Source organism: Melanostigma gelatinosum (assembly GCF_949748355.1).
Source record: "Melanostigma gelatinosum genome assembly, chromosome: 5".
Lineage (NCBI taxonomy): Eukaryota > Metazoa > Chordata > Actinopteri > Perciformes > Zoarcidae > Melanostigma > Melanostigma gelatinosum.
Genome location: NC_136638.1, coordinates 16,317,863 through 16,331,747, shown reverse-complemented (window position 1 = coordinate 16,331,747; position 13,885 = coordinate 16,317,863). Strand labels below are relative to the sequence as shown.

Genomic DNA, 13,885 nt, shown 5'->3' with positions numbered 1-13,885 from the left:
TGCCCTCTCATTAACTGGTACATACTGACACCATGAGTATTTTCCGGGGTATAACAAGATGATGGAGGAATTTTGATATGTCTAAATATGGACCTTTTCAGATAACCTTGTTGTTCAAAAGAACAACAATAATAATTGTTTTGACATATTAGGATCAACATGCCTTGATACAGGACTGCCCTGTCATCTTGTGATGGAAAAAAATAATAGAAAATACCACAATGGGGATGAAAATGAAACGATTCAAACTTTGTCGCCAAAACAATCCAATGCTTTCACAGAATCATTGGCATGTCAAAACATTGACAGGACACATAGACTTTAATTTTATATCAAATAGATAAAACATTTGTAAAATATCTTCTGATATTATTGGTGCTCACACATTGTTTTGTCTCGTTATTGTTCAGATTGAAAGCATGATAAGGAAAACTATGTGTAGGCATGATAACCAATAAGATCACCAACAGTTGTGTACTTTATGGTGACACACAGATCTATTGGCATGATTTTTCTGAAATATTTTTGACAACTTAGACGACAAAAATCAGTCAATTATTTATCTGCAAAATATGATCTTTGTATGAATCTCTTCTACCCTGATGAGCAAAACAATTGTATTTTAATATTTGTATTGTTGTAATTATCAGCAACAGAAGAAATCTTTTTTGTATTGAGCTTTACACTTGATGTTATTGTTCACTGATTCAACGATGAATTGTGACACATTTTCAGAGAGGCTGACAAACAGCTACAGTCCAGGAAAACATACTGCAATTTAAAGGATGACGTTGGAACAGTGAAATGCATCAAAAATAAATAATTTGAGTTTGATGAGAAACATGAACTAGTTCTGCAAGGTTCTTTGTCAAAAATAAATCAAACGTTCTTGCATTTCAATGGAGACATGATTTTACTATTTGCTCTCTCGATGGCACTTTTGTTTGCTCCATTATCAGTGACAATAAATGCTCAATTAGTCGACAACTAAAGTTCGTTAAATTATTCCCAAAAGATGTGAGACGTGATCTCTGATTTTAAAACGGATTCCTCCCGTATAATTACGATGTTAAAACACCTCTGATTGTCAGCACAAATATCAAGTTACTTAAAATTAGTTTTTTTGAAATCAGGTTTGCGCATGGGCAACAAAATATAAGAGTAAATGCCAACTAAAATAACACATGAATAACCAATCATGCAAAGGCATGGAAGGAATGTATCATATTATGCGAGTACAATTAATTAACACAAATTTTAGATAAATAATGGAGAAAGCATTTTTCGCGTTGCCCACATCAATCAAGACAACAGCAGATAAAGGAAGCCCTAACTCAGCAGATAGGACAGAGACAGCTCACCTTGTATTTATATAGGGCACTAATATTGTGTCCAAAAATCGTGAACCAGTAATAATATCCATTTGAGTTTGAATTGTAAACAACTTCAAACAATTGCATCATATGACAGCAACCGCATGTTTGAATAAAACCAGTAAAAAACGTAAATAATTAAAAGAAATGCAACGACAAAATTAAATTCACGGAGATAAAACTCAGGAAGAAAAAAATGACAGAATAAACTTGAGTTGTAAATTGGTCATGAATATGCAACTTGTGATCAAATGGAGTTCAGCACCAGGGACAGAGTACAAGGGACATAATTTAAACGGGTTTCATTGGAAGGGAAATCATGTCAGCAATTACACGTTGCTTAATCCTGAAGGCAGCATCATGACATTTAAAGAACACTATTACAACTTGTATTCACTCAAAACCACAGAAAGGAGCAATGCAAGTGAAGAAAGCGATAAACCAAATTGCAGCTTTTTCAGGATGGTTACTTAAATAATATGGAATGTGTTCCTACCTCAGGAGAATCATCACAATCCCCAAACGCATCAGCAAAGTCTGATGGACTTTTCCTCAGCGTGTGGTCAGCAGGCAGTGTGTTGTCATTGTAGGATGACACGAACTTAAAGTCACTGGTTCTAGAACCTGTTGTCAGGTAGGCGTCATAATTGTAAGCGCTGCGTAAAGTTCCCGTGCCGTCAACGTCTGCGTAATTAGGAGGGAGATAAGCGCTGGGGATGGCAACTGCTCCATCAAACAACAGTCTGGGCTTCCTCCTGCGACAAAACCTCACACCGAGGATGATGATGATGAAGGTCAGGAAAAAGGTGCACACAGACACCAGCGCGATGATCAGATAAGAGGTCAGTTTGGAGTTATTCTCGTCATAAGAAATATCCTTCAGTTCTGGCACCTCAGCCAAGTTATCAGAAATAAGTAAATACATGGAACAGGTGGCAGAGAGAGAGGGCTGTCCGTTATCTTTCACTGACACAATGAGGTTCTGTTTCATGCTGTCAGATTCAGAAATGTCCCGCTGGGTCCTGATCTCTCCGCTGTGGAGACCAATAGTGAAAAGTCCCGGATCAGTGGATTTGACGATATAATAGGACAGCCAGGCGTTCTGTCCGGAGTCCGCGTCCACCGCGATCACTTTGGACACCAGAGAGCCTCCGTGTGCAGCTTTGGGGACCAGCTCGGTCATGAAGGAGTTGCCCTCCGGGGCGGGGTACAGTATCTGAGGAGAGTTGTCATTCACATCCGATACGAACACACTGACGCTCACGTTGCTGCTGAGCGGAGGAGAACCGTTGTCTCTGGCCGTCACGTGGACTTTGAAACTCCTGAACTGTTCATAATCAAACGACCTCACAGCGTGGATCACCCCCGTGTCTCCGTTAACAGATAGATAGGAGGACACCGGGGCACCGTTCACCTCACCGGGTAACAGAGAATAAACCACTGTACCGTTTTGTCTGCAGTCTGGGTCTCGAGCAGTAACGGAACATAAAGTGGAGCCAGGTTTGTTGTTTTCAGTCACATAAGCGCTGTAGGACTGCTCCTCAAACACAGGTGGGTTGTCGTTGATGTCTGCTACAGATAACTGAACAGTTTTAGAGGAGGACAGAGGTGGAGAGCCCTCGTCAGTGGCAGTGATTGTAATGTTGTAATCAGACTCTAGTTCACGGTCCAGTTGTCCTGTGGTCACCAGAGAATAATAGTTTTTAATAGAAGGAACCAACTTAAAAGGGACGTTTTGCTGAATGGAGCAGCGGACCTGTCTGTTAGTCTCAGAGTCTCTATCCTGCACGTTGATGATGCCCACCTCTGTACCAGGTGACACGTTCTCAGGTATGGGGTTAGTCAGTGATTTCAGATATATCATGGGGGCGTTGTCATTGACATCAGTGATATCAATAATCACTTTTGCTACTGAAGATAGTCCATAACCATCTTTGGCCTCAACAATCACTTCATACTTCGATCCCTCTTCATAATCAATGTTACCTGTCACACTGATTTCACCAGTTTTTTCATTTAGTGAAAAAAGCTTCCGTGACTTATCAGATAATCTGCTAAATTCATATGTAACCTCTCCGTTGACACCTTCATCTGCATCTGATGCACTTACAGTAATAACTGGGGTATTAATAGCTGAGTTTTCCGGTAACGTGGCTTGATAAACGGCCTCAGTAAAAACTGGGGCGTTATCATTAGCATCAAGTACAATGACGTGTATGACTACTGTCCCTGATCTCTGAGGAGAACCACCGTCTACAGCTGTGAGTAACAATTTCATTTCCCGCTGCTCTTCTCGGTCTAACTCTTTATCTAAAACCAACTCACCGTATTTACCAGCACTTGTCATCTGAATACTGAACACAAAGTGAGGGTTTTGTTGCAAAATGTAGCTTTCAACAAAGTTCTTGCCTATATCTGCATCGTGTGCTGGATTAACACGATACCTAGCTCCTTTGTCAGCTGACTCTGTGATTTCAAGCTTTACAGTGTCTTTCGGGAAAATGGGTGCATTGTCGTTTATGTCCTGCACCTGCAGGGACAACCGATGTAACTCCAATGGATTCTCTAACAGCAAGTCGAATTTAAGAACACACGAAGGCTTGTCTCCACAATGCTCCTCTCTGTCGATTCTATCCGCAACGATTAAATCTCCGTTTCGAAGGTTAATCCCGCAATACTGTCTCTCGTTTCCTTCCATGTCAACACGAGCTTTGCGAGCAGACAGTCTGCCCACCTCCAGGCCGAGATCCTTGGCGATATTTCCAATAACAGATTCGCGCTTGAGCTCCTCCTGTACAGAGTAGCTCAGGTCTCCGTGTGCGGACTGCACCACAACAAAGAAAAACACAAAGCCATAGCTTTGAAGAACGCATCGTCTAGTCATCATCCTCAGACAGAACTAAACACGTTACAACACGTTAATATCGAGCCTTGAAAAGACTACTATTCGATCAATATATGTGGCTTCCAAGCATGAGTCCTCGGTGTTGAATGATAAAAAGAACACAAGGCTGGTCCATCCAAATAATGGGTGGTGTGCAAAGCAGACTGAACACTTCACTCCTTAGCTGGTCTATAGTGACACCGTGAGTACAAATGAAATATAGCAATTTATTCTTAAATCCACTGTCCAATAGTTTGATCTTTCATGTTTAAATAAAAATGCAATTTAAAAATGTATCAAACAGTGTCATACGGAAGTATTGTGTAATTTACTTTTGAAGTTAAATGATATGCTGGTGCTTTCAGTGATGAGACTTTACAAACATGCATCCTTAATTGATCCACTTAAAGGATTCCATAGCGATAATATAAAGACAAAATTCCACAATTGTTTCTGTTCAACAATGTCTGACCACGGATTGGTTCTGAACTGTTCCACACGCAAAACTGTATGTAATATCGGTAACGTTAGTAAATAATACAAATTCTACCGTTCATGTCCCTTGTTTTGTATCTTTTGTTCTGCGGTTAAATGCGAAACAAGCTCCCAGAGAGTCTGTCTGTCTGTCTGTCCCGTGCAGCTGCTGGAGTCCCAAAACAAAATGGTTTCTAGATATGTTGGCATCAGAGTCCACTGGTGCAATAAATGCAGAAGCCTCACTCATGGAGAAGCTAATGTTTGTTTTTCATCGTGCATTTCAGAGGACATCTTTGCTAAGAGCTAAATACGTTTTTGGGAGGACTGTTGTTGAAAGTTACTACAGTATGTCGGTCGATTGTTCGTGGAAAGACTGAAGATGGAAATTTAAGAATACAATCATTGTTAAATATTTGGAATTATAATAACAATAACAATAAATAATACAGTTAGAAAACAGTATCAAACGGGACACATCGTCCAGCAGTTCGAATTGAAAATGCTTGATTCACCCATCCACCACTCCGGACAAAAATACATTATTTTCTTTAAATTAAAACTTTGTTGCACTGACACTGAACGTTATTGAACGTGAAATACTCATGGAGATAACTTTACAATGGCTGTAACTCCTATGATATTGGCAAGCAATCAAATACATAACACTTCACTGACTGGGGGGACATGAACCTCCCATTTCAGTTGTGGTTTTCTTCATTATCTTAGACCAGAGGTATAACGTTAATTACAAAGTGGAAAATAGATATGTCTATGTCTGATTTTACATACAACTACAGTTTAACACATGATATATTTCTATTTTCAAAGGGCAGAAATTAACTAGACAAATATAAGTTTTCCTGATAATTCATCAACAGAGCAACAGCGATTTTCAGCACCAGGGACAGAGGCACAAAGAGATAGCTGCAGCTCCATTGAAGTTACACAGACAAACTACAACCACTGCTTGCTTAATAGCTCAAAATAATCAGATAAAAAGAAAAATAGACGTAGTACAGTCTTGTGTTGGACTTAACACAACAACTAGCTACAGGTGAATACTGCATAAACACCAAGGACCGACAACAGCAGTAGGGGAAGAGACATGTAAGAAGAAGTATAAAACCATTGATGTTTAAATGGAAATACTACAAAAGTGCTCAACAATGTGAGATGCAAATGATGGTCATGTGTGATGTAGCCAAACAACATTGGTGAATTACTACAAAATGGGGACACCGAATCGGCTGAAACCGTTGGGAAATAATTCCACCCAAATCGAAAAAGAATCACTGAATCTGAAACGAAAGAAACAACCATCTGCAACAATTAAAGTGCTAAAATACCCACTGTCAGGATCAAGGTAGGCCTACACTTAGGGAACAAGTGTCGAAGAAAATGAAAAATAAATTTGACAAATTGTCACCTACCCTAACTATTGACTTGAACCAAATTCCTCAAACCTAGTTGCTGAAAATATTTGAGGAGTCAACAAACAGCGTAAGTGTTAAGCTTCAAAAATCGGCTGAACAAGTGAAAACAAATACGTTAAAACATAAAACCAGTTCCTACCTCAGGAGAATCATCACAGTCTCCAAACGCTTCAGCAAAGTCTGATGGACTTTTCCTGAGAGTCTGGTCAGCAGGCAGTGTGTTGTCATTGTAGGATGACACGAACTTAAAGTCACTGGTTCTAGAACCTGTTGTCAGGTAGGCGTCATAATTGTAAGCGCTGCGTAAAGTTCCCGTGCCGTCAACGTCTGCGTAATTAGGAGGGAGATAAGCGCTGGGGATGGCAACTGCTCCATCAAACAACAGTCTGGGCTTCCTCCTGCGACAAAACCTCACACCGTGGATGATGATGATGAAGGTCAGGAAAAAGGTGGACACAGACACCAGCGCGATGATCAGATAAGAGGTCAGTTTGGAGTTCTTCTCGTCATAAGAAATATCCTTCAGTTCTGGCACCTCAGCCAAGTTATCAGAAATAAGTAAATACATGGAACAGGTGGCAGAGAGAGAGGGCTGTCCGTTATCTTTCACTGACACAATGAGGTTCTGTTTCATGCTGTCAGATTCAGAAATGTCCCGCTGGGTCCTGATCTCTCCGCTGTGGAGACCAATGGTGAAAAGTCCCGGATCAGTGGATTTGACGATATGATAGGACAGCCAGGCGTTCTGTCCGGAGTCCGCGTCCACCGCGATCACTTTGGACACCAGAGAGCCTCCGTGTGCAGCTTTGGGGACCAGCTCGGTCATGAAGGAGTTGCCCTCCGGGGCGGGGTACAGTATCTGAGGAGAGTTGTCATTCACATCCGATACGAACACACTGACGCTCACGTTGCTGCTGAGCGGAGGAGAACCGTTGTCTCTGGCCGTCACGTGGACTTTAAAACTCCTGAACTGTTCATAATCAAACGACCTCACAGCGTGGATCACCCCCGTGTCTCCGTTAACAGATAGATAGGAGGACACCGGGGCACCGTTCACCTCACCGGGTAACAGAGAATAAACCACTGTACCGTTTTGTCTCCAGTCGGGGTCTCGAGCAGCAACGGAACATAAAGTGGAGCCAGGTTTGTTATTTTCAGTCACATAAGCGCTGTAGGACTGTTCCTCAAACACAGGTGGGTTGTCGTTGATGTCTGCTACAGATAACTGAACAGTTTTAGAGGAGGACAGAGGTGGAGAGCCCTCGTCAGTGGCAGTGATTGTAATGTTGTAATCAGACTCCAGTTCACGGTCCAGTTGTCCTGTGGTCACCAGAGAATAATAGTTTTTAATCGAAGGAACCAACTTAAAAGGGACGTTTTGATGAATGGAGCAGCGGACCTGTCTGTTAGTCTCAGAGTCTCTATCCTGCACGTTGATGATGCCCACCTCTGTACCAGGTGACACGTTCTCAGGTATGGGGTTAGTCAGTGATTTCAGATATATCAGAGGGGCGTTGTCATTGACATCAGTGACATCAATAATCACTTTTGCTTCTGAAGATAGTCCATAACCATCTTTGGCCTCAACAATCACTTCATACTTCGATCCCTCTTCATAATCAATGTTACCTGTCACTCTGATTTCACCAGTTTTTTCATTTAGTGAAAAAAGCTTCCGTGATTTATCAGATAATCTGCTAAATTCATATGTAACCTCTCCGTTGACTCCTTCATCTGCATCTGACGCACTTACAGTAATAACTGGGGTATTAATAGCTGAGTTTTCCGGTAACGTGGCTTGATAAACGGCCTCAGTAAAAACTGGGGCGTTATCATTAGCATCAAGTACAATGACGTGTATGACTACTGTCCCTGATCTCTGAGGAGAACCACCGTCTACAGCTGTGAGTAACAATTTCATTTCCTGTTGCTCTTCTCGGTCTAACTCTTGATCTAAAACCAACTCACCGTACTTTCTACCAGCACTTGTCGTCTGAAAACTGAACACAAAGTGAGGGTTTTGTTGCAAAATGTAGCTTTCAACGGAGTTCTTGCCTATATCAGCATCGTGTGCTGCATTAACACGATATCTAGCTCCTTTGTCAGCTGACTCTCTTATTTCAAGCTTTATAATATCCTTTGGGAAAATGGGTGCATTGTCGTTTATGTCCTGCACCTGCAGGGACAACCGGTGTAACTCCAATGGATTCTCTAACAGCAAGTCGAATTTAAGGACACACGAAGGCTTGTCTCCACAATGATCCTCTCTGTCGATTCTTTCCGCAACGATTAAATCTCCGTTTCGAAGGTTAATCCCACAATACTGTCTCTCGTTTCCTTCCATGTCAACACGAGCTTTGCGAGCAGACAGTCTGCCCACCTCCAGGCCGAGATCCTTGGCGATATTTCCAATAACAGATCCGCGCTTGAGCTCCTCCTGTACAGAGTAGCTCAGGTCTCCGTGTGCGGACTGCACCACAACAAAGAAAAAGACAAAGCCATAGCTTTGAAGAACGCGCCGTCTCATCCTCAGACAGAACTAAACACGTTACAACACGTTAACATCGAGCCTTGAAAAGACTACTTTTCGATCAATATATGTGCCTTCCAAGCATTAGTCGTCGGTGTTGAATGATATAAAGAACACAAGGTTGGTCCATCCAAATAATGGGTGGTGTGCAAAGCAGACTGAACACTTGACTCCTTAGCTGGTCTATAGTGACACCGTGAGTACAAATGAAATATAACAGTGTCATTACAAGGTAGTCTGGCCTTAATGTTTGTATATAAACGTATAATGAGGGAATAAAAAGCAGCATGATTTTAAGTTATCTTTAAATTAAATAAGATGCTTGTTCTTTGTCTCATGAGGCTTCACAAACAACATCATGTCTCCTCCTACATTAATCCACCTAAAGCAATTCATGGTGATGATAGTAAGACAACACTGCACTAATGTTAAACAATGTTGAACCACGGATCATGTCATTTCGTGTTGTATGCTAAATACTCCAAATTCGCTTGGAAGCAAATCTATGTCTGTCTGTCTTTCTCTTTAGCAAATAGAATAAACAACGAAATAAATAATATACGATGGTGCATAAAAAGCAACACCAAGAGAGAAGAGCGATACCATGCCCTTCATATTTTGCACTGGAATAACAATACAAAAGAAAAAAGGTTGATAACGGCAAATTGAAATAATCCGTAAATCATTTGCACTTACAAATATGGAATGTTACCCAATGAAGCAAAATGTCTCCTCTCATTTTACTGATGTGATTTGTCCTTTATTATTCTTATGTTTTAATTTTAGTTAAATATGAAGGGAATCCTGGATATTAATTACAAAATGGGATACAGATATCTCAGGAAAACAGATCTGTAAGTAAAAGTGTAATCTAAAACACTTGAAAGGTGAGGCAAATAGAAGGCAGGTACGAGTTCCATCACAAGTGCAACAATGAGGTTCAGCACCAAGGAGAGAGACACAATAAGAGCCCCAGCTCAATTCAAAGGACACAATTAGCGATGCATTGCTGTGTTAATTAAGTGAGAGATAGCTTTGAAAAAAAGATACAAATGAAGATAAACAGCTTCTACTCCAATGACAAGACATGTTGAAATTAATTCAGGCTGTGGTAGACTAACTCCTCTGAACTATTGATAAACTATCAGGTTCAATGAAAACATTCAAGTGAAAAATGAATCTTGACTATGGCTATGAATTGGAGAGTAACTTAATTTGCACAGTGAAATAAATGTGCCAATACCTCACTCCGTACATTGTCTTAAAGTAAAAGAAAGGCAAATACAAATTATAACTGTAAAAAGGTATTGACTGGATCATTATGTTGTAAATACATCAAATGATATGTGAAATCAGTTCCTACCTCAGGCGAATCATCACAGTCTCCAAACGCTTCAGCAAAGTCTGATGGACTTTTCCTCAGAGTCTGGTCAGCAGGCAGTGTGTTGTCATTGTAAGATGACACGAACTTAAAGTCACTGGTTCTAGAGCCTGTTGTCAGGTAGGCGTCATAATTGTAAGCGCTGCGTAAAGTTCCCGTGCCGTCAACGTCTGCGTAATTAGGAGGGAGATAAGCGCTGGGGATGGCAACTGCTCCATCAAACAACAGTCTGGGCTTCCTCCTGCGACAAAACCTCACACCGAGGATGATGATGATGAAGGTCAGGAAAAAGGTGCACACAGACACCAGCGCGATGATCAGATAAGAGGTCAGTTTGGAGTTCTTCTCGTCATAAGAAATATCCTTCAGTTCTGGCACCTCAGCCAAGTTATCAGAAATAAGTAAATACATGGAACAGGTGGCAGAGAGAGAGGGCTGTCCGTTATCTTTCACTGACACAATGAGGTTCTGTTTCATGCTGTCAGATTCAGAAATGTCCCGCTGGGTCCTGATCTCTCCGCTGTGGAGACCAATAGTGAAAAGTCCCGGATCAGTGGATTTGACGATATGATAGGACAGCCAGGCGTTCTGTCCGGAGTCCGCGTCCACCGCGATCACTTTGGACACCAGAGAGCCTCCGTGTGCAGCTTTGGGGACCAGCTCGGTCATGAAGGAGTTGCCCTCCGGGGCGGGGTACAGTATCTGAGGAGAGTTGTCATTCACATCCGATACGAACACACTGACGCTCACGTTGCTGCTGAGCGGAGGAGAACCGTTGTCTCTCGCCGTCACGTGGACTTTGAAACTCCTGAACTGTTCATAATCAAACGACCTCACAGCGTGGATCACCCCCGTGTCTCCGTTAACAGATAGATAGGAGGACACCGGTGCACCGTTCACCTCACCGGGTAACAGAGAATAAACCACTGTTCCGTTTTGTCTCCAGTCGGGGTCTCGAGCAGTAACGGAACATAAAGTGGAGCCAGGTTTGTTGTTTTCAGTCACATAAGCCCTGTAGGACTGCTCCTCAAACACAGGTGGGTTGTCGTTGATGTCTGCTACAGATAACTGAACAGTTTTAGAGGAGGACAGAGGTGGAGAGCCCTCGTCAGTGGCAGTGATTGTAATGTTGTAATCAGACTCTAGTTCACGGTCCAGTTGTCCTGTGGTCACCAGAGAATAATAGTTTTTAATAGAAGGAACCAACTTAAAAGGGACGTTTTGCTGAATGGAGCAGCGGACCTGTCTGTTAGTCTCAGAGTCTCTATCCTGCACGTTGATGATGCCCACCTCTGTACCAGGTGACACGTTCTCAGGTATGGGGTTAGTCAGTGATTTCAGATATATCACTGGAGCATTATCATTTATATCAGTCACATCTATCATAACTTTGGCGTAAGAGGTCAGTCCTAAACCATCTTTAGCTTGCAATCTCATTTCAAAAGAACTCCTTTCTTCAAAGTCAATCACACCAGTTACTTTAATTTCTCCATTTTTAGGATCAATAGAAAATACGTTTACGTCATCATCAGAAACGTGACCTAAGTGATACGTCACATCTCCATTAACTCCTTCATCTGCGTCAGTAGCACTCACATTAATCACTATGGTATCTGGAGGAGAGTTTTCAGGCAGACTGGCTTTATAAATGGCCTGGCTAAACACTGGGGCGTTATCATTAGCATCCAGCACAGTGACGTGTATGACTACAGTACCTGATCTCTGAGGAGATGCTCCATCTAAAGCTGTGAGAAGCAAATTAATGTCTTTCTGCTTTTCTCTATCAAGCTTGTTCTCCAGTACGAGTTCAACCGTGTTGCTGTCAACAGCGAGAATAAAGTTATCGTTCTTTTGCAGCTTATAGCTTTGAACAGCATTCTGACCTATATCTGCGTCATGGGCCTCCTCGATAGAGAAACGGTTTCCCTTTTCAGCGGACTCTCTTATTTCCATTTCAATTAAGTTTTCTCTGAATTTTGGAGAGTTGTCGTTTACATCTTGAATATGAAGACTTAGTCGATGAAGCTCCAGAGGATTTTCTAACACCAGATCTACTTTCACAACGCACGAGGGTTTCTTTCCACAAAGACTTTCTCGGTCAATTCTCTCAGATGTGATCAAATCTCCAGTACTCAGATTAATTTCACAGAACCGCTTGCGAGTCCCCTCAAAATCAACACGGGCCTTTCGGGAAGATAAGGTCCTCAGATCAAGACCGAGATCTTTTGCTATATTTCCAATAACAGACTCGCGTTTCATCTCTTCTGGAAGAGAATAACTCAGGTCTCCATTAACGAGGTGCAGCGTTACAATAAAGGAAGCGATGCAGAGGATCGGACCAAGCGCTGGAAATCCTTTGTCTCCCATCCTGACACGTAAAATACCCATCAACTTGTACAATTCATATATTCCAGTGCAAAAAACTAAAATAGTCAAAAACTCCAAATAATCCAACAGTTCAGAGCAATGAACACGGTGAAATACGTTCGGAAATGTAACCGTTTGTCTGGAAAATATGCAGCTGATAGCAGTGGTGGGTGGAGTGGTGAGAGACTTTTGTCCGTCAGCCAACAGCGACACCATGAGTCACATTTAGTCTTCATACAATAAAATATCCCTCAAAATAAAAAGTCAGTGCTGTTCCCCCCTAGTACAACTCAGCTCAACGAATCATGGTTTTAAATAGTCTGTTACATTTGCTTTAGATTTCTAGAAGTGGTTAACTAAAAACGACATAAATTAGAGTTTTAGCCTCCTAACGAGAAGGCGAGCTAAACTGTCATTACAAAACAGCAACACAATATTGTATGAGTTGTTGTTGTTGAGCGCTCCATAATAATAGTATGAGCTGGGGAATCACAAACACCAAATTTCATCAGTACAGATGTAGTTATTATCACTATAATTATGTTGTATTGAAATCCCGAGAGCATGGCTGAGGAGAAGAGGACATCTCCAGTTGGGGCTGCAAGTGAGCGCATGAGAAGCGTTTCAGCACCACGAACAGTTCCCTTGAGATTTGGCAGAGTCGATGGCACAAAGTTATTGAATGCTGTTTATAGTCTTCTGGTCAGAGTTCTAGACTGTTCTAACGTGAGCTTACGGTACACTTGAACAGTTAGCCACGTCGCCCTTGGCTGACTCCGGAATAGGATCTATAATTAACATCCCTTGCTCACAATTGACAGTAAGAGATTGAAAACATGCTTAACAGCCAAATACAACGTGCATACTCATGATAGATGACACAAAATGATTGTGAGAAACAGTTATGGGACAGCTTGACTCATATAGGCTACATCTTACTGATGAGAACGTTGTTATGACTAGTTGTTCCAGGGCTGGGTTTTCTGCTGGCAAAGATCGTGTTGGGTATGCGTGAGCGAAAATTATTTTTGTATTCTAAATAGCGAATTAGTCTCACTTAACATGTAATTCATGAATCGCAAATTTATAAAACAGACTCAATTATATATTAAAAGTATTTGGTAAAATAACAATTGTTATTGTAAAATAACAACGGTTTATCTGTAAGGACATGAACAGAAGTGGCAAAAAAGTTAAATAGACTCCAAATGAGGAGTCCCATGATTTTGAATGACGACAAGAACATCTAATGATTTTCTGACAAAATATAATAAAATGAACGGCAAAAAAAACTGAGATTTCCATCCTTTATGCTAAAAATTCACTTCAGCAAACCCGCCATAACTTTCAAAAGTATAAACATGTTGCAGCCAGAGCAACCCTGTCTCCTAAAAATGACGTTCCACCAGTACTAAAACGCATTCTCAATTACGTTTGACT

General features: G+C 41.4%; 2 protein-coding genes across 2 annotated transcripts in view; both read right to left on the bottom strand.

The window, feature by feature from the left end:
- LOC306777140 (protocadherin gamma-C5-like) overlaps window positions 1-4,260 on the bottom strand; it is a gene marked incomplete at its 5' end in the record, with an annotated part of 227,308 nt that extends 223,048 nt beyond the window's left edge. The window contains one exon of the mRNA XM_079268128.1: window positions 1,870-4,260. Within this exon, the coding sequence (XP_079124254.1) occupies window positions 1,870-4,260 (2,391 nt within the window). The remainder of the gene's footprint in view (window positions 1-1,869) is intronic.
- A 2,022-nt stretch (window positions 4,261-6,282) lies between these two features.
- LOC306777879 (uncharacterized protein) lies at window positions 6,283-12,445 on the bottom strand (the record flags this gene model as incomplete). Its single annotated transcript, XM_079269186.1, has 2 exons — window positions 6,283-8,695; window positions 10,032-12,445. 2 exons carry the CDS (start codon window positions 12,443-12,445, stop codon window positions 6,283-6,285), a joined length of 4,827 nt encoding a protein of 1,608 aa, XP_079125312.1.
- Window positions 12,446-13,885: the final 1,440 nt, after the last annotated feature.